General features: G+C 50.3%; 10 protein-coding genes across 10 annotated transcripts; 3 read left to right on the top strand and 7 right to left on the bottom strand.

The window, feature by feature from the left end:
• Window positions 1-334: 334 nt before the first annotated feature.
• On the bottom strand, window positions 335-2,023 carry M437DRAFT_36612 (6PGD-domain-containing protein; the record flags this gene model as incomplete). Its single annotated transcript, XM_041019481.1, has 4 exons — window positions 335-1,123; window positions 1,173-1,449; window positions 1,499-1,902; window positions 1,973-2,023. 4 exons carry the CDS (start codon window positions 2,021-2,023, stop codon window positions 335-337), a joined length of 1,521 nt encoding a protein of 506 aa, XP_040884184.1.
• A 281-nt stretch (window positions 2,024-2,304) lies between these two features.
• Window positions 2,305-3,774, bottom strand: M437DRAFT_10512 (uncharacterized protein; the record flags this gene model as incomplete). Its single annotated transcript, XM_041018572.1, has 1 exon — window positions 2,305-3,774. A coding segment is annotated over one exon (1,470 nt), but the record flags the coding sequence as incomplete, so codon positions are not given.
• A 774-nt stretch (window positions 3,775-4,548) lies between these two features.
• M437DRAFT_37524 (Six-hairpin glycosidase) lies at window positions 4,549-6,135 on the top strand (the record flags this gene model as incomplete). The annotated part of the gene is made up of 1 exon (XM_041019646.1): window positions 4,549-6,135. The coding sequence occupies one exon, from the start codon at window positions 4,549-4,551 to the stop codon at window positions 6,133-6,135; it is 1,587 nt and encodes a 528-aa protein (XP_040884182.1).
• Window positions 6,136-6,488: 353 nt separating this feature from the next.
• M437DRAFT_37833 (ARM repeat-containing protein) lies at window positions 6,489-9,900 on the bottom strand (the record flags this gene model as incomplete). Its single annotated transcript, XM_041019722.1, has 5 exons — window positions 6,489-7,730; window positions 7,779-8,251; window positions 8,310-9,343; window positions 9,390-9,527; window positions 9,632-9,900. 5 exons carry the CDS (start codon window positions 9,898-9,900, stop codon window positions 6,489-6,491), a joined length of 3,156 nt encoding a protein of 1,051 aa, XP_040884181.1.
• Window positions 9,901-10,358: 458 nt separating this feature from the next.
• On the bottom strand, window positions 10,359-11,549 carry M437DRAFT_37726 (glutathione S-transferase omega-like 2; the record flags this gene model as incomplete). The annotated part of the gene is made up of 4 exons (XM_041019697.1): window positions 10,359-10,517; window positions 10,567-10,686; window positions 10,736-11,080; window positions 11,142-11,549. 4 exons carry the CDS (start codon window positions 11,547-11,549, stop codon window positions 10,359-10,361), a joined length of 1,032 nt encoding a protein of 343 aa, XP_040884180.1.
• A 512-nt stretch (window positions 11,550-12,061) lies between these two features.
• On the bottom strand, window positions 12,062-13,582 carry M437DRAFT_61588 (Dolichyl-diphosphooligosaccharide-protein glycosyltransferase 48kDa subunit; the record flags this gene model as incomplete). Its single annotated transcript, XM_041023958.1, has 3 exons — window positions 12,062-12,481; window positions 12,532-13,373; window positions 13,432-13,582. The coding sequence occupies 3 exons, from the start codon at window positions 13,580-13,582 to the stop codon at window positions 12,062-12,064; spliced, it is 1,413 nt and encodes a 470-aa protein (XP_040884179.1).
• A 227-nt stretch (window positions 13,583-13,809) lies between these two features.
• Window positions 13,810-14,147, top strand: M437DRAFT_79812 (NADH-ubiquinone oxidoreductase; the record flags this gene model as incomplete). The annotated part of the gene is made up of 2 exons (XM_041027248.1): window positions 13,810-13,993; window positions 14,104-14,147. 2 exons carry the CDS (start codon window positions 13,810-13,812, stop codon window positions 14,145-14,147), a joined length of 228 nt encoding a protein of 75 aa, XP_040884178.1.
• Window positions 14,148-15,047: 900 nt separating this feature from the next.
• Window positions 15,048-16,359, bottom strand: M437DRAFT_12289 (uncharacterized protein; the record flags this gene model as incomplete). The annotated part of the gene is made up of 3 exons (XM_041018653.1): window positions 15,048-15,365; window positions 15,423-15,890; window positions 15,940-16,359. Coding segments are annotated over 3 exons (1,206 nt in total), but the record flags the coding sequence as incomplete, so codon positions are not given.
• A 1,951-nt stretch (window positions 16,360-18,310) lies between these two features.
• M437DRAFT_70980 (calcineurin-like phosphoesterase) lies at window positions 18,311-20,474 on the top strand (the record flags this gene model as incomplete). The annotated part of the gene is made up of 3 exons (XM_041025601.1): window positions 18,311-18,649; window positions 18,698-20,299; window positions 20,361-20,474. 3 exons carry the CDS (start codon window positions 18,311-18,313, stop codon window positions 20,472-20,474), a joined length of 2,055 nt encoding a protein of 684 aa, XP_040884176.1.
• A 623-nt stretch (window positions 20,475-21,097) lies between these two features.
• On the bottom strand, window positions 21,098-23,808 carry M437DRAFT_38020 (uncharacterized protein; the record flags this gene model as incomplete). The annotated part of the gene is made up of 2 exons (XM_041019759.1): window positions 21,098-21,723; window positions 21,774-23,808. 2 exons carry the CDS (start codon window positions 23,806-23,808, stop codon window positions 21,098-21,100), a joined length of 2,661 nt encoding a protein of 886 aa, XP_040884175.1.
• Window positions 23,809-24,132: the final 324 nt, after the last annotated feature.

Here is a 24,132-nt window from a genome sequence, read left to right as displayed (position 1 = left end):
ATTCACATACACACCTCTACAATGATGAGTTCTTCATTACCCATACATCTTTAGGAAGAGCCGGAAAAGGTACGCTGGTATCGACATATACCTTCGTCGCTGCTTATAATCGGGAATCTGAAATTTCACCCTTACTTCTGCACTCTATTTGATTTTTGAGTCAGATCAACGACTAACAATGTTTGTCAGGTATAATGAAAACATCTTTGCATCGAGCATTCGGGTATCTTGCTGTTCGAAACGGTGGAGGCGTTCATTGATATCATGTCATGTCATTATTTTTGGGTACATACTCGGTCGTCTGAATCTCAGTTACTAGCTTTGCCAGGTTTCCTTAAGCTCTCTTCCATTCGAAGTGGTACTTGCCAGTGGTGGGAGCACCCTTGGGGTCCTCACCCTTCTTGTCGTACATGTGCTTGCCGAAGTAATCAAGCTCAGCTTCATAAAATTGTGTTGGAAGCTCCAAGCCCGTCTGGTACTTGATGTAGTCAAGCGAGGATGAGATGGCAGGGACCACATGATCGCCAGACACTGCCTGGAGCACAACACGCTTGAGTGCCGGTTGACCCTTCTTGAGATCGTTGGCGATGGTCTTCTCGAACAACAAGTTCATGGTGTCCTTGTCGCGGAACTCAGCAAAGATGGGCTCGAGCAGAGAAGCAATGTAGTCGGCTTGGATGATGCAGCCAGCACGCCAGATCTGGAGAACTTCTGAGAAATTGATGTTCCAATGGACCTCCTTGTTCTTGTGGTCGATGACATTGATGCCTTGCACGTAGGCTGCCAGGCATGCTGTGTATGTGGCTCTGCGCAAGTCTTCCAGGAATTCGGCTTTGTCCTTGACATCCAGTTTCTGTGCTGGGAAATCTCCTCCGAATGTCTTCTGGGCGCGATCACGCTGGGCACGGTCAGCTGAAGCCAAACGGAAGAAGTGAGCTGAGCTCAGCGTTGGTGCAGGAATGTGCTCCCCAACAGCCTCTTCGTTGGACCAGATACCAGTACCCTCCTCTCCAGTAACGTCCTGCACAACCTTGTCTTCCACGGTCTCCAGGACACGTTCGCCATTCTTAGGGTCCTTGGTACGGCAGATATCGGCACCAATTTTCACCAGGAAAGTACCTTGCTGTTGGACGTCAGCACACAGCTATCGCATGAGGTGCATGCCATCTTACCAATTCTCCTTCGTTGTTCCACTTTTCGAAGACATCGCCAATCTCATCTTCCGACATACCAAGGCCAGTTCTCATGATGCCCCATGCTTCCGAAATAGCGCTCATCATGCCGTGCTCGATGCCGTTGTGGATCATCTTCACATAGTGACCAGCACCTCCTGTACCGGCTTTTCCGACACATGGTCTTCCCTTGGGATCCTTTGCTGCGACCTTGCGCAGGAAGGGAAGCACTAGGTCGAGAGACTCATCATCGGCTCCGGGGCACATTGAGGGGCCACTGCGAGCTATGTCAGATCAAATTCTGAAGATGGACCAGGGTAACATACCGACGTGCAGCTTGATAGCCTCCAGAGACACCACAGCCGATGTACCTGATACCTCTGACAACACACTTGCCCTGTCTTCTCTCCGTGTTTTTCCAGTGCTCGTTACCACAATCAATGATGATGTCTCCCTTCTCAAGGTAAGGCATGAGGCCACCAAGAACGCCATCTCCCACACTGCCATGCGGCAAACTGAAGACAAAGACCTTGGGCGAGTCCAGAGAGTCGCACAGTGACTTGTAGTCGCTGTGTTTGCTGATACGATCTCCGAAGCCTTCCTCTTTGGCTTGTTTGATGATGCCATCCATGGCCTCCTCCGAAGGGTCTTCGAGTGAGACATGACAGCCTTTCTCAGCGAACAGAAGGGCCATACCACCACCCATGCTGCCGCTGCCGATCACGGCGATCTATTCCAAGGTCAGCTCATATTTCGCATAACTTAGGTATGTCTGAATGGCTGATTGCTTGCATACATACCTTCTTGATATCAAGTCCTTGCGAGGACGAGTCGTTACTTGTGCTGGCCATGCTCAACAGTATGAAGCCTCAATAGTGATATGAGTTGGATGTAAGGAACCAGACAGAAGTCAGCGAGCTCGAGGTGACCAAAATATATCGTGCAGGTGACGTATTGGTGTTTATGGTGGGGTAGTCGCGATTGACGTTTTCGACTGTCACTTCGGCCCGGCTTGCTTAAGTTGCTTGTGAATGCTTGACATCAATTCACGGATTGCTCGGAAGCAGTGGGCATCTGTAGAATGATCATGCTTGCATGATAGTTGTACATTATTATACTAAAATGCCTCCTCGTCGTAATCGGCTTCATCTTCAAAGTCCATCTCGGACTCGCCATCCACCCATGAGACTGAGTCTACCGTTCTCCCATCCTCCATCTCTTGACTTTGTTCCTCGTGGTCATCAATAGGCATCGGGTCAAGTTCTTCGATGGTGGTTTCATGCTCGTGCTCCCTATCATCATCGGCGAAACCAACACTCTTCCTCCTCGGAGGCTTTGGCTGACCAGCTGGGATTGTGTTGGTTGTTTCCTCGGTGATGTCTTCCACAACATCTCCATTCCAAGGTTTGCACTCCTTTACTACTTCTCCACAGCGCAAACATGTCCAACCTTCGCCTTCTTCGGCCTCAATGCGTTGTGCCAGACAGACAAAGCAGTATATGCACCCACAAGGTATCGCCTCGTAGGGATTGGTGACGTCTGTTTGGGCACTTCCAATGACACCTCCACCAGTATTGCTTGACTGTGCGAGTATTTCTGCTTCTGACCCACCGCCCACAGCATTTTGATCGCGATAGCATATCGCACAGGTGCGTTCTGGCAAGAAGCCAAGCTCGCCTCCTGTGTTGGCATCTTCTTCATCAACCTTCTGACTGAACATGTTTCTAACCTTTCTCCATGCTCTTGAGAGTATACGTCTCCAGCGGCTGATACCAACGAGAGGGAGCAAGAAGAGCAGGAACTCGGTGAAAGCGTGCCAGACTAGCTGTCGATTCAAGTATTCGAAGCTGACTTCCCTGCTCGTTTGTGCAGATGCTGGAGCAAGTCTTAGCCGAAGAAGACGATCTGCAAGTGTTCTATATTTGCCATTGAACAAGAAGACCAAGAAGGATGCAAGAGCAGCCATTTCGTGCGTCATGCTAATCCATCCAGTAAGCTTGCTCAATCTCTTGACCAGCGGCGTGGGCTCCTCGTAGCCGCCTTCTTTCTCAAGGAGCCAATCTTCTAGCTTCTGCCATGAGTAGCGGCCCCCGACTGTGATGAGACCATACGCGGCCTTTTGCCATTTTGTGGGATCTTGACCGGAGCCAGCGTGGATACTCGAGGGTTGTGTTCTTGCGTCGACGTATTTCAAGCCCTGTAGACTGGCACCATAACTCGTGCCTCGGTCCCAGATACTGAGCTTCCAGAGTATAGCTCGGAGAATCGCACCGATCTCCGATGACCATTCATCTGCAATGTGACCTCCAAAGTATTTCAGGGCATCGCCTACTTGGCCGCGCAAGAGTTGTAGAAGCTCCTCGTCAAGCAATTCTGCGTCGACCTGACCAACGCGGAAGTATGGAGTAGATGCTTGCGGGGGATTGTGTCTGAAGGTTGTCCAAGTCGAGAGGGTGGTGGAAGCGATTGAGCGTAGACCAGGTGGCAGGTTCAGCAGCGCGGGTGGTAGGATCGGTGGAGAAGGCGGTGGTGTTGGGCGAGCTGCAGCTGCGCGTCGTGCGAGTACACGCGCCTGAGCGGCAGCAAAGTCTGGAGAGGTCATGACGATTGGAGGTTTGACATCGTTGGTATTGAGGAGTATATATCAAAATAACTACTAGAAGCGACACCGCGCCAACATGTGATGGAGCTATCTTACCGAGGCTCGCGGCTTTTTACCCGTTGTCGACCGACAACTCACCTGTTCAGCTTCCTTCCTTTCCACGTCGCTACAATGTCCAACACGAGATGTTGTTGCGAGGTAAATTCGTCTGAGTCGATTTCTTCCGGCGTGTATGGTGACCGAGCGGGTGTTCGAAACCCTCGATATAGGAAACAGCTCCCGCTAATTTATGTTATACATGCCTGACCTTGCGAGCACACCTGGTAGAAGCATGCGACCATGAATTCCGAAATAGCGGAAACATCTGGCATCATCAATCTATGCATACTGCCATATGACCGCATGCTTTTCGTCAATCTTCTTTTCTGCTTGTCATCCTCCATTGTCTGATTGTTGTACCAGTCTGAACCCTTCAGTCATGAGTAGAGAGCACGACGAGGGCTAAGGTCGATCATGAGGCCAGGGCCGCGCCTTGGCACACCCGTCGACTCCTTCGAGTCCTTCCAAGCCACCTCGTTCGCGTCCTCCTCTTCATCTGGTTACCCCTACATATATCAGTAGCTTGATTCCTCATGCACAATTCCATGAATCGTCGCTAAAGAGTGCCAGACAACGCTTCACACGAAGCGAGCACGTGCCATGGTTCATAGACCTCTCCTAGTAGCATGTCTCCTCGCATCTAGTGCTGGGAGTGTCTGGTCCCAACCATGGACTATGCAACCAGATCTGGTGGACTCGAGTCACCAATTGAAAATAAATTCCGAGTCCACAGGACATACTGAGCTGGAAAGCAAACTCACAGATGGAAGAAATATCTTTCGACATATGATAGACGCCCTGGATGTTATGCAATCACATTACTTTGAGCTATGGATCGGGACCTGGCCTTCAGCTATCGATTGGACAGCAGCAGTGATAAACACTGCTGTCTCTTCCACACTCGGAACTGTTGCTCGAGCAAGCAGCAAGACAGATAATGATCGCTACTCAAGGATAATCAACAAGTACTTTTCTCACAACGCGGCTTATTACTTCGGAGAAGACGCTTTCAGTATACGTAATGAAGCCTATGATGATATCCTGTGGACCGTTCTGGAGTGGCTTGAGAACATCAAGACCATCGGATATCGAAATACTACAGAGCCTTCATGGCATGGCGCACAATTCATTCCTGGCTTCAGTCACCGAGCGCGATTATTCTGGGACCTCGCTTCCAAAGGTTGGGACAATGATCTATGTGGAGGCGGCATGATCTGGAACCCTCGACTTTTGCCGTACAAGAACACGATCACAAATCAGCTATTCATTTCAGCCTCAGTCGCCATGTATCTTTCTTCTCCTGGTGATTCCATCGATTTCCCTTTCTTGACTTCTGAGTCACAGGTCTTTGGCTCTATGCCGGGCCGCCCACATGATCCAAAGTATCTCAAAGCTGCAATCGAGGGCTACTCTTGGCTCAAGAAGAGTAACATGACTAACGCCCAAGGCCTATACGTCGATGGCTACCACATCAAAGGCTACAGCCAAAACGGAAGCATCGGCACAGGCAAATGTGACGATCGCAACGAGATGGTCTACACCTACAATCAAGGCGTCATTCTATCCGGCCTGCGAGGTCTTTGGGAAGCGACTGGAAACGAAAGCTACCTACAAGACGGCCACACTCTCATTCGCGATGTCATGGCATCCACCGGCTGGTCCTGGTCCGGAGAGCCAAAATCGCCAATTCGCAAATCCTCCAGCTGGGCTGGACTAGGTCAACACGGCATCCTAGAGGAGCTGTGCGATCGAAGCGGCTCCTGTAGTCAAGACTCTCAAACCTTCAAGGGTATTTTCTTTCAACACTTGACGCAATTCTGCGAGACTTTGCCATTGAAAGCCAAGATCCCTGGCAAAACACATTCAGCAAGCAAGTCGCTTAAAGACAAGCACAGCGATTTTTGCAGAACGGTGGGACTATGGGCTGCACACAATGCTGAAGCGGCTCTGAGCACCAGGAATGGATCCGGTCTTTTCGGAACATGGTGGGGGTATGAATTTGCGGCTGAGGACTACCCACAAAGCCTTCCTGCCCGTGCAGTCGACTACCGAAATGATGCATCCATCTTGACAACAAGTGAATGGACACAGCAAGGGAGGTTGCAGCCAATGCCCGTCCCTGATAGACAAACAGCGGAAAGCAATGAAGATGTTAAGACTGCAGATGTCAACGACCGCGGCAGAGGTCGTACGGTAGAAACGCAACAAGGAGGTCTTGCCGTCTTGAGATCATCTTGGGAGTTGCTCAACTCGGGGAGATAGATTCTAGAGAACTTCGATCTTGAAATAGCGCTGGTAGCATCTTGGGACTTGTGTTACGATTACGACTTTGGTTTCTTGTTCGTGTTTATACATGAGTACCATGACTTTCAATCTGCAGATTCTTGGTCACTCCTTCCGCAAAGTCGATTGTTCGTACGGAAGGCATGCATCAAGCAACTCCCAGCTGTTCCTACACATTCACATTTATCAATCAAAAAGGGAAAGCAACATGTCGAAAGAGCTTTCCTTCTGGGACAGCGATATTCATTCGTGCTTTGAAACTATGACTACCTTTGCGCCTTCTTTCTTCGCCCGAAAAACGCGTTGTACTTTTTGTTTGTCTCCCTGACCACTCACATAATACCCAATGCACCAAAAGCAGCAATCACATCTTTATCAACGTTGACCAGCCACTCATTCTGGAAAGCCTCCTGTCCACCTGCGGCCTGGATAGCAAGCTGCAAATAATGCTTGATCCACTGTGTAGTCCTCACGTTATGCACGGGGTCTGCAAACGTCAATGCTCTTCTTCTTTCATCTTCAGGTGCTTCGATGACGTCGGCCTCGGTGGTTCTCAATTGATCAGGATTATCGTAGACTAGAGTGTCTGAGTCGACTGCACCGCCATCTTCACGTATCTCAGTCACCATGTCTGTCCAAAGCGTCATAAGCGATTGGAGAGAGCCGAGGATGAATGGCTGCGAGGTAGAGAGCAGTTTTGTTAGAGCGAGACACATGAGTTTGCGGCGAGATGGGTCGCCAATGTTTTCGAAGTGGCTGAACCATTCTTCGAGTAGCCACTTCATCGAGTCGTGAAGGGTAGGCTGGTTGGTTGTGTCGGTAAGAGGAATGGGTGGAGCAGCGGCTTGTACTGCTTGTAGGAATGTGTTCTCTGAACCCATCGCGAGGCGTGCAAGTACAGAGAAATAGTCTGTTTCGACGATGCCATCGACAGGTGGCTCTTTTGCGAGCGGACCAGTGGTGCAATGTGCAATCCAGCTACCATGTAGACCTCTGAGTTGCTTGCGAAGGAAGTCGGACTCGATGAGATCGCCAGCGATGGTGTTGATAGCTGATTCGCCACCAATGCGTTCGGCTGACCTGATTATAAGCTCGACGAGGTTGTTTACTGTTCCGCTAGCATCAGCTTTGACATAGCCCACAAGGTTAGACAGAGATGCCATCAGAGGCTTGCGCATCTCATCAGAGAGCATCTCCGATGGTGCGAGTAGGAAATATGATGAGGTGATGTCGAGAGCTGTACGAAGGTTTTCTGATCCTAGCTCAAAGATCGAGAATAGATATGGGGCCAGTTGTAATAGTTCAGGTGACGCCGGGGCTGGTGTTTGGATCAGTATGTTCGCCCATAGGTCCAAGGCATCGTCGAGCAGGTAGACTTGAGTATCTGATCCAGGTTCAACGGCACCCTTGATGATAGGCAACACAAGATGGTGGAAGGGGACGGAAGCAGCCTTCATAGAAGTGACAAGGCGGGAGAGAATGGTCAGGATTGCTTGTTTCATGAGATGCACATCACCAGATTGTTCCCAGAGGTTAGGCAGGATGCTGATGATCGTCTCTGCGTAAGGCGAAATCTGAAGAAAGTCAGTCAAAAATCATTATTGTATATGAGCCGGACTCACATGATGCTCCAATCGCTCGACCAGAACACTAATCGTGTTGAGCAAAGCCATCTTAGTTTCCATGTTGTCAACCTCTCCGATTAGACTCAGCAACTGTGACATCGTCGTTTGAACATAAGGCAGGAACTGCTCTGGACTGAACTCCCAATCATCTACTATATTCTTGAACTGTCGTCCGGCAGTAATTCTGACAACCTGATCATTGCAAGAGTCACTCGAGTCGAGGAGGTGTTGGAAGATTTTGTAGACCAGTGGTCTGTTCTCTGCAGACACTTTGACGGTGATCCATTGACCCAGGAGAATAGCAATACGGCGGCGCAGAATATTGAATCCAGGTTTCTGTTTTTGAACTTCGACAACGATTGTGTTAGACAGGAACGAATCGAAGTCGAGATGCTGCTGCAGGACCGCGGCAGCCAAACCAATTGCTGTGTATACTGAATCCTTGAACAGAACGTCTTCATTGTCGGGCGCTATGATTTGTCAGTAACCTGTGTGCTGGGAAAAGTCTCAACTCGCATATTGACTTACCTGCAACGGTGTAGAAAACGTTAAGCAGCGGCTGAGTCAACAAGTCTCTGAAGTTGAGAGCGAGATCGAGGAACAGCTTTTCGGCGCAGGGTCGAACGCTGTACTCCCATCCTTCACTTTCACCCTCCAAACTCTGCTCCCACTCTTCTGGGTCTTCCTCCCATTCTTGCAATTCGCCTTGTCGGAAGACGAAGAACTTGGTCACAACAACTTCCATGACTTCGGTGACGAAAGAATTGGTCAATAGTTGCTCCTTGACAGCCGCAATCGCCTCCGCCTTCTCGATCTTGTCTTGCGGGTGCTTGTACTTGAATGAATGGGCAGGATTGAACACCATCTTGATACAGGCACGAACGAGCTTGAGACCGGAGAGGGCGACCTTCTCCTGGAACGGCTTCTGCTCGCCATCGTCCCCATTGGACGGACCAGGAGACAAAGTAGTGCCGTAAGTTTCACCAAACTGTTTGATGAGGGCCCAATATGAGCCAACAAGATCGAGAGAGTTTGGCAAGAGTACAAAGGCCGCAGGATGAGCCTTGGCCATTTCTAGGTGCATTTTCGATAGTTGAAGCAAGTGCTTTTCGAGCGGCACTCTGAGCTCTTCAGGAAGACTGGCGCCTTGCGCAGAGATGATGTTCATGAAAGTGCCAACTTGGGCGGAGGCAAGCTGCCAGAACTGATGGACGTCTGACTCTCGATTAGGGAACTCATAACCAGCAACAAGCAATCTTCGCAAAGTCTTAATGGCCAACAAACTGGATTGCATCGTTTGTTGCAATGTGTCTTGATCGCCATTGCCACTGCTGAGAGCCTCCTGCCAGGACTGTACTTTCTCAAGATAGATCTGCCCGAGCACCTGTACAATCTCGGGCGTAGTAGCCTGTAGAGCGACTCTAGATCTCTGCAGACGAGCAGCGGAGAGCTCCTTGACGATATGAAGGAGGATGAGCAATGTACGGGGGAGGTGAATAGGATTAGCATGTGATTCTTTTGATTGTCGTAGTGCTCCAATCAGTGTACTGATGATATCTGGCCTTTGTACAATGAGTATTGGATAATAGTAAGCAGCAAGATACTTACCAATCTTGTGGGTATTCGAATCGAGAAACCTTCGCAATGACAAGGGCGTTCTGGAGAGCCAAACGGTGGTCTTGTTCTTCGATGCCACCTTGGAGTAGGCGAGATCTGATTATCGCTTTATCTTCAGCTGATACGGCACTGCAAGGATATCAGTATGTGTGAGAAGAGAATGACTTCCAAAATAGTTTAGATTCTTGGCATGTAGAAGTGGAATGAACGTGTCATGGGAAGGCACCACTCACTTTGCAGCGGTCTTGCGCCAGTACTTTTCGATACCATTTTTCAGCTGGATGATAGCCAAATATGTGACTTGGAATGGTAATGATTTGTCGAGGAATACACTTTGTAGGTGTTTATAGTAACCAGGAACCTTTTCCCATCGTTCAAGTTGTTTGGCACCGGATTGGACTTGCTGAGGATCCGACGATGCTGCGGACCTTAGGACGTTGAGTAAGGTATGCTCGTTTAAAGGATTAGCTTCACCCGGCACCTCGATGGCAAAGTTCTGCATCGTGGTGCTGTTGATGGGTGAAGATGAGATGCTGTGAAAATATCTTCTAGCTGGCGCCTCAGGGTTGTTAAACTGTCGGTGCACTAGAACAGAGTGAAAATATGAGATCGATTGAAATGTGTTTTCGTCTTTGGATACTTTTGTTTGCTCAAGCCTCACCGATGGCTGGCTGGTCGGATGTTTCATGTAAAGCCAAGACTTTTGGCAAGACTGTTTTATGTCAAGCATTTTGTCTATGCAAGGTCGAGCATTGTTCTCCAAGACCGACGACAACAGCATCAATTTAATTGTGACTATAGAATGTTTAACTTATCTTCTATACATCAAGCAGGTATTATTCATAGTGCGTATTATCATAGTGCTTCAGAATCAAGTTGGATCATGGAACTACTCTGATATTGATTTTTGTTTCAATCTTATGCCTTGGTTTAAAACAACGCAGCGAACAAGGAAGCACCTTACACCTCTAAAGTTTTCTCATGCTCTAAAACTTCTGGCATATCAATGCTTCCTGGAGAAAGTTTGCTCCATTCTTCTTGATAGCCTTTTTCGATATGAGGCCAAGGACCCAGTGGTGTGATCGCTTTGGGATTCACATCATAGTGGCTTTTGGTGTACTGCGGATTCATCAGTATGTGCCTTGAGTCTACATGTTGGGTGACTGACATTCTCCTTGATGTGCTTGAAATCTGTGGTGTTTCTGAACTCCTCATGGTTCCAGTACATGCCCTTGAGCCAATTGTTGAGAACTGGATAATCATGGCGGATGGTACCAAGATTGCATTTCTACTGTAATATCAGCTCTGTTCATATATTCTCGAGACATACTACTTACAAAGTGCTGCACATAGACAGTATCGAAGCGAATCAAAGTAGCGTATAGGCGAATATCCAGCTCGGTCATTTCCTTACCAAGAACGTAAGGACCTTTACCATCGTAAAGCAGCTTCTCGAGCTTGTTGAGAGCACCAAACACAGGTGGAAGGTTCTTGTTGTAGGTTTTTTGGTCAGGCGCAAATCCAGCCTTGTATACACCAGTGTTGAGATCTGATTGCATCCATTCTGAGATCTTGTCGATTCTCTGGCGCAAGTGTTCAGGATATAGAGTCAGCTTTGCCTTCTCAGGCGAGATCAAATCATTGAATGCAGTCTGGAGCCAGCGCAGGAGTTCTGCTGATTCCTGTTCAGATTGTTAGAACGTTGATGGGACACATTCAACCCAAGCGGTGTCCTGAACATACATTGTTGACTGCGGTATTCGTCTTCTTGTCCCAAAGAAGAGGTACAGAGTAGCGACCCTTATAGTCCTTGTCCGCCTTAAAGTAGACCTCGTGTAGATATTTGGACCCGAACAGCTTATCTACAGTAGCGTTCGGATACTCATCATTCGATGCAGGAAACTGCCAGCCAGGCCAACCCTTCTCGTTGCCCTTGGGATAAGGTTTGACGACATCGATATCGATGATATCTTGCAGACTTTTGAGGTGAATTACAAGATTCGCACGGTGTGCGAAAGGGCAGAATAGACCGATATACATATGATATCGTCCCTTCTCTGGCTGGAATGGATTATTGGGCGACTCGTCGATGACGCCGTGCCAGCTGTCGTCTGGTCCAGCATGAACGGACTTGGGTATTTTTGTGGCCATGCTTCGAACAGTGGGTTGAGAAAAGATGTTTGAAATTGCGGATAACCGTCTCACAGGGCTCAACATAGACTCAGGCAAGAGGTATATAAGGATGGGGATGGACGCGAACAACAGAAGTGATCTGAGGTGGGTCAGCATGATATAGCTCAAGCATACAAGCGATCCTGGATTCCTGATTTAGGATGCGAGAAAACATACGATTCGGTGCTTCAATTGTTCTTCACGTATGGTTTGAGGCAGGTTCTGATATAACCAGACGATTTGTAACAAAGTGTTGTTCTCCGAGGACGATTTATAATGGAGCATGAACAGATGCTGGCGATTGAATGACGTGGGGCGGGCACAGCGGAAAGCTGCCGCAGCCTGTCGCGACCACGAACGAAACACCTGAAGCTCAGCAGCTTGTTCAAATTTGATATGCTAGCATCTGTGGCGATAAAACATTTTTTGAAGATTAAAAGGAAACACTTTTCTCATCTAGATAGGTATTCTATGCATACAGAGAAGGGCAACTATTGCGTCTTCTTAGCCTTGGACTCATCAGGCTTGCTGTAGAGCCAGACGGCGACAAAGATCAGCCAGCCACTGGCTGTGACACCGATACCAGCGATCCAGGGGTAAGCACCGCTGATAACGAAACTGCGCGGCCACTCGTCGTGAGCAAAGTGGCGGACGGTGACAGTGCGCTTCTCGTAGACATTGCTAAGGAAAGGACGCTTGTAGTTGACAATGAAGTTGAAGATACCGTGCTGGTCGGGTACGGTGAAGCTGGTGCTGAAGATGGTGCTGTTGGTGGTAGGCGAGACAGGCTCCAGGGTCAAACGGTGGAAGGGAGACAACATGCTGAATTCAAGCTGAAGAGAGTCTCCAGCAGCAGGAAGGAAGGGAATCCAACGGTCACCATTGTACTCTGACACTTCGATCGAGAAATGCTAGATGGTATTAGCAAAAGACAAATAAGCCCCTTAAACAGTTCACTTACGACATCGTTCTTGATTCTGTACATGATAGGGTTGATCTCAGGGAACTCAGAGACGGTCAAGTTGGTGGACTCTGTGACTTTACCCTCGTTGAGATAGTGCTGAACCTTGCCGACCTTGAGCACACCAATCTCTTGGAAGGTCCAGGCAGACAGACGTTCGGCAAAGGCCTTGTTGGAAGTGCTGGTGGTCTCGGAAGCACGAGGAGCCTTGACCTGAGCATCGAACCAAGTATCTTGCAACATCTCGGCGGAACCGAGAATAGTGAAGCGAGCCGAGTTTCTGGCCTGGAAGGTGGAGACGAGCGACAGCTGAGAGCCGGAAGCAAAGACGTCCTCGAGAGCCTCTTCCTCCTTGGGGTTGTACGAGTATGCGGTCTCAGGAGCACGCAGAACAGGGGCGAGCAGGGGGCTGGCGTTGCCCAAAAGCTGGCCAACAGCGCGAGGGACAGCAAGGGTTCCGTCGACATCAAAGTAGTTCTTGACACCAGCCTTTAGGGTCTTGGGGGCGGGAATGAGGAGGACATCGTGCTTATCGGCAGCCGAGTTGGTATCGTAGTTGATGTGGTCGACAACAAGGGCGCTACGCTCCGGAGGAAGGGTAACATCGAACTCGAGAAGGAGAGAAGCAACAGCAGCAGGAATGGGCTGGTCGGCGGTGAGGGCGAGCAGAACGTTGCCGTTGTTGTTGACGTAGTCGACCAGGATGTTGGGAGTCAATTGAGGACCGAAGCCCTTTGACTTGGGAGGCAGTAGGACGAGATGGTCGTATGCGAGGTTGCCATGCTTGAACAGCGAGAGACTCTTGGACTTTGGTGATTCGTATGTGATGGAGTAACCGCGGGCTTGTTCCGACTCGATCAGTTCAAGTCTCTGCGAAAGGTATAACCAGACACAACTTACATTCAAGATCGCCAAAGAAGGACGAGTACTTGGACTTGTCAGCGGCTTCCTCGAGGACTACCAGCAGACGGTTGCCGGTAGAACTCAATGCCTGGACCAAGCTGACGAGGCCCAGCAGGAGCAAAGACAGGAAGGCCTTCATGTTTGCCATATCTCGATTGAACAGAGAAAGAGCGAACAAGACGAGTACACCACACACGAAACTCCAGCTGTCCTCCGTCCTCCGTAAACGCGCAATGCGTATGCGGAGAGCTGCCAGCGCCAAGCCTCAAGTCCACTCCAGTCGCGCCATGACCACCTCCGCCGCCGACGATGCCTGAAGCAAGCAATTGACGACGACTTGTATACCGTCAATTCCACACAATCCATACCCACACAATGGCTCCCGTACAATTCTGGTCGACCCCTGGTCTCTACGTCAAGTGGGCTGCCCGCAACAAGCCCGCCATCTTCTGGTCCATCGTCGTCGGCAGCGTCGGTCCCGTCATGGCTCTCGTCGTCCCTCCCATGCGCGCTCGTTTCGGCGACGGCCCTCGTCCTCAGATTCCTCTGACCTACCCGAGTGAGTTTTCTGCTTTTCAATCCTGGAAACCGCCTTCTGTAGACATGCAAATGGATCCAGCACATTGTTCAATTGCGCGCCGAACATGCCGACTAACAAATCACTCGTAGTACCCAAGGGCCCTCGCAACCCTCCTTCCGGCTACGAAGACTAAGCTCGTCACAATCTTCTCATATATCCAACCTTACAATAACGCGCCAACCTCTCCCGATACATGTACATATGCAGCGGCTATGAAATCATCTTCCGCGCTGTCACTACACCACCCCCATCATCACGAGGCCGAACGAGAGAAACTCTTCGACCGGAGTTTTGGGATCAACCAATTGGCCTTTTTCTCTCTTCCGGCAATTTGTCGTTTTATGAATGCCAAAAATACACCAGCCAAAGGCACTTTTTTTACTATTATCCAGTGTGCCACAGCCTTGTTCTTGTGTCGACATTATCGCTTTAGCACTTTTCGACATGCAACTAACCTATCAAGATAGCAGCAGTCGCGCTTGAAACTGAACAGGAGAGAGATTGAATTACGAGGGTCCCATTGTTGCTAATAGTGATGCTGACTGTAAAACGTATTGGGTATACGCAATTTCAGAGACCGCAATTTATCCTTCGGCAGTTGCGTCTCTGCGCCGCAAGCATGGTAGGTCTTGCGTTTTGTTCCAAGTCCTCGCCTTTTATTATCCTTCCTCATTTTGTTAATCTGTCGTCTTGCTTCATTATCATCTTGGCGTCTTTGTCAAATTGTTGTTTATTCCCAATTTGCTCGGTTCGTAAGCATCTGTGTTGGTGCGTCGCAAGAACCATCCACCCGCTGCATCTCATCTTGGGAAGCTCAAACTTCTTCGCCCTCGGCGTCTTCGTCTCCGTCAAAGCCGAGGTCTTCTTCCTCAAATGGCTGGATTGCGCGTTCCTTCCCCTTGCCCTTGCCTCTTGCAACTGGCTCGAATGAGGGTCCGGCTTCGCCAAAGGCCTCGTCAGCACGTCTCTTTCCCTTTGCCTTTGCCGAGACTGGCGGAACTGGAGACTCATCTTCAGCCCCTTCCTCAGTTTCCTGCTCGGGCTCCACCTCAGGCTCGACTTCAGGATCCCAGAGGTAGTCGGCACCATTGACGATGATGCAAGTCAGCCACTTGACAGGGAACTTGGTGATGTCGAGCTGACTCTCGTTCTTCATCAACGGAGTCACGATCTTGGTGACACCAGCCTTGATGATGTCGACGTTGTTCTGCAGGACTTTCTGGCCCTTGCCGCTCATGGGAAAGTGCTGGTGGAAACCACTCTGGACCTCGCGGGTCAGGTAGCTCTGACCGCCGTTGAAGAGACGGGTGTAGATGTCATGGCCGCCGAATTTGTTGTTGTGGGTGGCGTCCTAGCACACAGTCGGTGAGAATAATATCGATAGGGGAAAGAAGGAGCTGATACTCACGCTGGCAATCATCTGGCCCCACCAGTGACGATAGAGTGCCACGCCAACCCAGGTGAAGACGTCCTTGGCATAGTCGATTCTGCCAATGGGATCGGTCTTGGCCTGGCCAGTAACAGAAGACTTCTGGATGCCTGGTGGATAGTGGGTGCTGACGCTCTTCTCGACAGTCTGACAGATCTCCTTCAGCATGTTGTGCTTGCGTTCAAGCAGGTTGCGGAGGTCAGGGTCAAGTTGATCGAGAATGGAACGTGCTCTGGGGTACTTCTTGACGAAAGCATCCTCAGGTGGTGTGGCAACCAGAGCGTTGTACTTTCCAGTCAGGTGAATGAGTGCTTCCTTGAAAAGAACCTTGGACTGGATGCGGAAGGCGACGTCGATCCAGATGACAGGGCTGGCCGAGATGGCCTTGAAGATGTCCTGTCCCTTAGCAAGCAAGTGGTTCTCGATGATCTTTGCGATCATGGACACCTACAATCACAGTCAGCATGTGACTCGATCATAACAGCAAGCGACCTACAGCGTCAAGCTTCTCAGCAACTTCGATCAGACCCATAGAATCGGGAAGCAAGGTGTCGATGCTCTTGTCGTCAAGAGTAACAGGCTGGTTGGCAAAAGTCCGCAGCAATCTGTCATAGTCGGAGAACAGGGAAGAGCGGTAACGGGTGCTTTGATCGTCCTCATGCATCAAGCTGTACTTCTTCTGAGCACGGCCATTGTTGTCAAGAGGAACGCGTCTGAAGACCGGGTGGATAGGTCTGTTTGTGGCCTCGTCGAAGTCTTGCAGAACCAGCAGGAAACGAAGACCGGCACGAGCCCCTTCGCGCGACAAGGCAGGTCCAGCAGTACTCAGGAGGTTGGCGAAGTAGCCGCTGGCTTGGGTGAGCTGGGTCGAGTGCAACTTGTATCTGCTGTCGGTCGACACCAAGACAAGAGTGTCACCTGTGGGAACCTCGATCTTGAAAGACATTGTTGTGGTTGCGTAAGATCGTCAAGGTAGTCGCGTAGGTCTGGTGCGCAAGGTAGATGCGTAAGTTCGATGCGTAGAACCAGTTACGCAGGTCTTAGTGTGAAACTCGTAAGCGTAAGCCAACGTCAAGGTCGTAGATCGTAAGTCGGAGCGCGTAGGCACTGAAGCGGGACTTACGAGGTGCGTGGTGAAATAGAACGGCTCGTAGAGGTACGCGCAGAGGAGAACTTTTATCGATCGTGTTGTGAAAGTGTGAAAAGGAGCGCAACGAGAGACCACGTAGAACTGCTCGTTAACAACAGAACGCGCTGGCTACGCTTTCACTCACGCCATTACGCTACACTTGCGCGAGATCGTTCAGAAATTCTCTACGGTGTTGTTGTTAGTCTTGAAACTTACGGTTGAATGACCTTTGTGCGCCGTAGTCTTTGCTTTCCGACCTGCAAATTGTAGTCTAGCCACCTCACTTCACTTGTACTTACGCCGCTCTGTTACGCCGCAACTTCATATCTCTACGTCCTAAAATGCTAAGTCTCTACAGTGCCCTGTCAGACCTACGAAGAAACTTACAAGCGGTCTCTAGACTCATAAGTGGCTTTACGGCCTTTAGAAGTCAAGAATTATCTAGATCTACGAGTGTCATACAAACAAGTCTACGGACAGACTTGAGAATAGACCCACGTTACAATCGCGGCCTCTAGACTTACGGTCAGCCTCTAGACTTACATGGCTGAGCCCTTCCTAACATCAAGGCCCGTCTTGCGTGAAGCTGTACAAATGCACAGTTCTTTCGAAAATCAGATCAATTCCACCGAGAACCATCAACTGAGGGGCTCTCTAGGGGCTCTCCAGTTCTTTGTGGCTGCAAAGATGCACGATAATATTGATGCATGAAACAACTTCCACTGAGAGGCGTGAGTCCACCGCTTTCAGTGGATACGTCTCGAATTCCGGAGACGATCGTGCGTTTTGATGGGTTACATGTGACTCTGTGTCAGATTGGGGAGACAGAGCAGGTCTCAGAGAGAGCCGTCAACTCAGCTGGCAATTCTGGGACAGTAATTCCAAAGTTGGGTATGTTCGTGCATTATCATAGATTCTGAAGTCGGAGTGCATCGCTGCGAGAAGTGGGACCTCGATATCTGAAGATTGGCAAGTGGGGTCGGCGATCATACTTCAACGTGATATAGTATCGTCAAAACAAGTGGTTTCTCCAGTTTGCGACAGCATCGGTTGCTTGCTCACATTGGCCTCATCATGTAGATAATGTATCTCGCTCATTTGATTGAAACAGAGAACCTGGGATGACCGAATAAAGTTGGAAGGATATCTGCAGAAAAGGTCGAGAACGATGAGCGCGTGGTTGTCGCGAGGAAAGAACGCGATGTCGGCCGCGGCGCTGCTAGCACTAGAAAGGCAGTTCGTCCTTGTTTGTCCCACCCACGAGTTCATCGAGAACATATATGATTATCTATCGAACGCAATCAGCAGCCAAACTGGTTCCACGAACTTCTTAAAAACAGTTTCAACTGGCATCTGGCCGGCCTCTAACGAAACTTGGATGCTTTTCTCGACTTCAGTCTTTCGCTCTGCATCGCAACCGTGCCAACCACGTGGGCCTATCAATGGCCGCACGACGATAAGCAAAGAGGCGATCCCCGCCATATAGCAGCCACCGCCTGCATACCAAGAGTCTGTGCAAGAGGGCAAAAAGCATGTTGAGAAGCGCATGCTTGTGATAAAAGGTTGAAGTGAACCCTTCATGCAGGTAGGTGGTATCAAATAGTCAGCTCGCTCCTTCTCCTCAGGGCTAGGTTGATAGGGCAAACACGCTTCTGTTCTGAGAAGCATCCTTTTCATCGTTCTTTCCATCTTCAAAGACTACTCATTCATCTCCACTTTCTTTCACTGACCTTTCAATATGCGTGTCGGAAACAGTGTTTGGGCCTCAGCCCTCTTGGCTCTCAGCACTCCGATCCTGGCTTGTGAAAGCTGTGAGCACCCAGAGCAAGATGTGGTCATGACAAGACATGTACGACGCATGCAACCAGATGCCCAAAACACTACTGTCGAACCTCGCGGCCCATTAGCATGGGGTCAGCTCAATGTACTGCACACCACCGATACCCACGGCTGGCTCGAGGGTCACATCAGAGAACAAAACTACGGTGCAGACTGGGGTGATTATGTCTCTTTCGTCAAGCACATGAGACAGAAGGCAAGGGATCTAGACGTCGATCTTCTGGTGGTAGACACTGGTGTAAGTTTTGGCTGAGACATGGCGACGAAGTAAGCTTACCAGGTTCAGGATCTTCACGATGGTGCAGGTCTCAGCGATGCCACTGGAGTCGCTACCTACGGAGGTGTCAACGGACAATTGTCGAACCCAATTTTCGAGCAATTGGACTACGATCTTCTCACTATTGGAAACCACGAGCTCTATGTCTCTGCCATCGCCTATGAGACCTTCAACCAGTTTGCCAAATCATATGGTGAGAAATACTTGACTAGCAATGTCCAAATCAGAAACCCAAGCACCGGCGAGCTCGAGTACATTGGCAAGAAGTACAGATACTTCAAGACCGAGAAAGGCCTTAGAATTATGGCCTTCGGTGTCCTGTTCGACTTCACCGGTGACTCCAATGCTTCGGTCGTTACCAAAGCCGCCGATATGGTCAAGGAGTCTTGGTTCATTGACGCTGTCAACCACAAGAACGTCGATGCCTTTGTCTTGATCGGTCACAATCCCGTCGGCCTCAAGAGCAGCACTAACACTCTGCAAACTGTCTACAAGGCCATCCGTGCCATCAAACCCGACACACCTATTCAGATGTTCGGTGGCCACACTCACATCCGTGACTTTGCAGTCTATGACGATAAGTCTGTTGGACTCGAAAGTGGAAGATATTGTGAGACACTGGGCTGGCTGGCCGTGAGCGGCATCAACCCACACTGCAAGGCCAATCCCAAGGGAGTACCTAACCCAACGACGAAGGCGCAGAAGAACGGCACGGCTTCAGCTTCTGCTAGCGTTGCTTCTTCTACCAATGCTTCAAACCTGAGATTCTTCCGCCGCTACCTGGATTGGAACCGCATGACCTTCGAGTACCATGCTCAAGGCAGCCAGGCTAAAGCATTTGATACTACCAAAGGCCTTGCCGTGTCCAAGAACATCACCGCCACTCGCAAGGAGTTGAACTTGACTAGCATCTACGGCTGCGCTCCTCAAACTTGGTGTCTCTCTTGTGCACCTTTCAAGTCTGAAGGCTCCATCTACTCTCTTCTCGACACGGCACTTTCGGCTACCATTGTCACTAAGGAACGTGCCGAAAAGCCTCGTCTCATTGTTACCAACACCGGTCACATCAGATTTGATCTAGCCGAGGGAACCTTCGATTATGATTCGAGCTTCATCGTCTCACCCTTCACCGACGCTTTCCAATACCTTCCTGACGTTCCTTATCACCTCGCTAGCCAAGTGCTCGAAGGTCTTGAGAACGGTAACTACCCATCTAAGCGTGATCTGTCCTCTGCAGACTTTGGCTTTACTCAAATAAACCCTTCGCTCGACAGCTGCATCGATCCTCCTGTGACCCACGATCACCTCATTACCAAACGCTCCTACCCAGGTGGCCGCATCATCAGACGCCAGACGACCACAACCCCTGGCTATACCACCACTGATGATTTCGGTACTGACGGAGACGACACCATCCACTCAAAGATCCCTTACTACTCATACCCCAACTTCTTCCAGGCTAACGGCAGCCTTCCCGTCAATGGAACCCTGGCCGCTGATGACACAGTCGATCTGATCTTCCTGGACTATATCGCTGGCAGTGTTGTCAAGGTGCTGAACTCACTGGGTGGAAACTATACTAACAGCGAAGTCACTTACTATTTGCCCAAGGTAAGCCATTCTAGCTATACGACCGAATTGGAGGACTGGAGAGCTGACTGAGCGCGAACAGAACTTCACAACCAACTCATACTTGCCCAAGTACGCACAGATGAGTCCTGAATGGCAGGCCAATGTTCCAAACTGCCCTGTTGGTCTGGGCATTGGTTACAACATCACCTCGTAAACCACGTAAAACGTCCCGTGGGACATTTGTGAGAGGTACATACTTTTGGACGAAATGATTTCTTGGAGACTCTGGAGACAAAAGGAAAAATGTACATAGTTTGGATTGCTAAAACAATCAGTTGGTGAAAATCAGAAATTTGAAATGTGCAACCCGATTTTTTGTTTGTCTCAATGTCGCGCTGCTTGTGGGTGCAACCCTGGTTGTACCTCGAATTTGGCCCGCTACTGTTGTTTTCGCGAGCAGGTTTCATTCTCTAACTCAGCAGTAGACTACGATCCTATCACTGAATCGAGAAGAGCACCAAGGATCTGGCTCAACTCGTGTACACGTGTCTTATGGGAAGGTAAGGTCGAAGTGCTCGATTGGTTACACAGACTTCGATCATGATACAAGGAGTCACCACCTATCACCTCACATTACGATGGCACGCCTCAGCAAAGGGCGGACACAACACGCATAAAAACACAATAACCTGACTAGGTTTCATTTTCAAATTCTGTAACAACAAAAATGCTATGCCTGCTTTTTTCTGTGTCCTTTTGCAAGGTATGTATCTCTCATAACCAAAGAGCCGAAAAAAAAACGAATCGAACAATGATGGGGCCGCATCAGAAGACCATCTAATCCTCAGTCAAATCACCATACTCCCACTGACCAAGTCTACGCTCCTTGGCTTCAGCCTCACGGGCCTGGAGATCAGCAAGCACATCTCCAGCAGCTCTCTCCCAAGCCTTGAGCTTCTTGGGCACCATGGCGAAGCCTTCAGAGATGATATCGGCATTGACGCTCTCGTTCAAGCTGTCGCTCTGCTTAGGATCGAACAGGGTGACGTGAAGAGTTCCCTCGCGAGGGTCAATGTAGTCGACATTGGCAACCAACTGGCGGTCGGCAGTGCAATCGCTAATGATGTTGACGGCTTCGCGGAGGTATTCAGGGGCGGTGGGGAATTGGAGGAAGGAGAGGGTGGCATCGAGGGCTTGGGCGCGCAACTTTTGCACACCGAAGCGGGTGGGGTCGAGGGCGCGAAGGCGCGACCAAGGGATTGTTTCGCTGTTGCCGTAGTCAATGTAGACAACCTCGGATGTCTTGTTCTCGCGGTCGTTACGGCGGACGCGGGCGCGGTACCATTCGTTGTCTTCGCTGAATCTAGCAGACACGAAATCGCCGGCCTTGGGTGCTTGTTCGAGGGGCTTGTTGGCTGACGATGAAATGTGGAAGGAGCGGAACGAGTTCATGAGATCGGTCACTGGCTGGAAGTTAGTACGTCTATCATTGAAAGAACCCCATTTGACTTACAGGCTGCTGTGCCAGTTCCGATCTCTTGGATCTTAATGCGTGCGTTGGTAGGGTCAATGTTAGTGACGACAACGTCGCGGTAGTCCTTGCGACGCTCGGCAGGAGCATCACCGTTCATGCCAGCAGTACCAGCAGAAGCGTCGTACTCCTCACCTTCTTCAGCAGCCTCTTTCGAAGGGTCCCAGTCGTGCCACATGCCACGTCTGGCCTCCTTTGCCCTTTGCTCGGCGGCGAAGAGCTCGTTTGCGTTGCCAGATTTCTCTGCACTGTAGGCGTGGACCGAAGCAAGACCCTCCTCGACGAGCAGCTTAGCGAAGCTCTCACGGTTGACGTACAGCTGGCCGATGAAGCCGCCAACCTTGTCGGTGCCTTCAACATCGATTTCAACGTCGCGTTGCTGGCATCTGCGGTTTGCGAATTCGTGTGCTTCTTGACCGAAAGGCTCGCCCTTCTCGTTGGGGTTGCGAGCCGAGCGAGGTGCGCTGATACCGGATAGGACGAAAGTGAGCTTGGCATTCTCACGAGGTACCAATACAGTGAATCTGCTTCCACTCTTGACAAAGTCGACGACAGCAGGAACCTTTCTTTGGCGAGACAGGAGGGTGAGCTGGCGTTTGGCCTGGTCAACGGAAGCACTGTAGTCGACATATTCGGTCTTCTTAGGGGGCTTAGGGTTCCACATGCCCTTTCCAGCGCTCTGTGCAGCCTCCTCGGCGGCAAGGAGGTCGTCGTAGATAGGCGAACGGTCGGTATCATCCATGCGGTGTCTGATGACCGAGGCGTATCCTTGCTCAACGAGCATAAGACTGACGTTCTCGTCGTTGAGAGTAACAGTGGCCATCTCACGCTCATCAAATCCTTCAGTAGCGGGTCGCTTGCCGTCGATGGTGACTTTGACGTGCTTTCCGATCAAACGCTTGCGCAAGAACTCCTTGGCCTCGGCACCAAATGGTGATTGCTTAGGGTCTGAAGGCTTGGGTTGACGAACACTGCTGAGGTTGACACGCTTCTCAGCTCCAGCCTTGTTGCGCAGGTAAAGGGTATCGGCAGAGAAGACGCGGCTGACTGTGGCTTCGATTTGGCCTGTACCAGCTGACCTTTGCGAGACGTGACCTTCGAAAAGACCCAGCTTGTTATCCCGGGCATAGCGTTCGGCCTGTCTAAGCTTGGCCATCTCGGGACCGAGCCATGTCGAGTGGTGATCAGTGCAACGAGCGAGACCGGCCTTGAGAAGGAATTCAGCAATGCTGCCCATAGGGTGTCTGACTTCTCCGACCAGAAGGTTGTTGGGTGAAACACCGAGGATGCGGACTTGAACACCACGCTGCAGCAATCTCTCCTCGACGAAGCGGTGTGCTTCGGTACCAAAAGGCTCTGCGGGTTGCTCTGATTGATCTGAGGGGTTAATTCTCTTAGTGGCAGGGGCGCGGACACCAGCAAGCAAGACAATTGTTTGAGTGTGCTTTGTGGGCTGGACCAACAGACGACAGATGAGGCGGTCTGCGCTCAGGACACGTTCAACAATGGCGTCAATGGGCTGACCCTTGTATGCTTCGGAGAAGGCCCGAGGGTCTGACAGGTCTTGAACATTGTCGATGCGTTGTTGGTCGGGGTTCCAGAGACCCTTCTCGTCGACCTTGGCGTGACTCTCGAGAGCTTGCAACCTCTCGAGCAACTCGGTGCCTTGTGGTGTATCCTCCTTTTTACCAGCATCGTCTCTGAGCTTGACCAAGCCCTCACGTACAACGAGGTCGAGCAAATGTTGGCCGCTTTGCAAGATGATAACACCGTAGTCGCGAGGTGAAGGCGTGGGGATGTTGTAGAGAACGGCGAATCGAACAACCTTGCCAACGCAAAGCTTGCGGACAAAGTCTCTGGACTGGAAAGCACCAGGCTCGTCACCCTCTCTGCGTATCCTAGGAGCGCTGACAAAGGCCAAGCTCAGAGTGCGTTCTTGAGAAGGGTTCTTGATGTTGTGTAGGACAAGTGTGTCTCCAGAGAGCACGCTCTTGACCTTAGCTTCCATAAGAGCCATGATATCGTGGTGACAGTTGATAGTGAAGACGAAGAAGGTAGAACTGTCGATGAATTGAATCAGTTGCTGCTTTGGAAGGAAATCGAGTGGCAAGTTGAGAGGGGTGGTGTGGGCTGTGGCCAGGGCTTCGAGGGGTCTCGTGCTCACCAGTGGGTTGGAGTGGGGTGATTGAAGCAGCAAAATGCAATCTAGAAAAAGTCAATGCCGTAAATCAAGGTTGAATCTGGCAGAAGGGTAGCTGTACAGAATCAAGCAGTTGCTCTGTAAATAAAAAGCAGTGATATACAGAGAGTCCAAGGGTTCAGGGAGTCGAGAAACATTGCG

Source organism: Aureobasidium melanogenum, assembly GCF_000721775.1.
Source record: "Aureobasidium melanogenum CBS 110374 unplaced genomic scaffold scaffold_1, whole genome shotgun sequence".
NCBI lineage: Eukaryota > Fungi > Ascomycota > Dothideomycetes > Dothideales > Saccotheciaceae > Aureobasidium > Aureobasidium melanogenum.
Note: the sequence above shows the minus strand (reverse complement) of the source record. Positions and strands in the feature narration are given on the sequence as shown.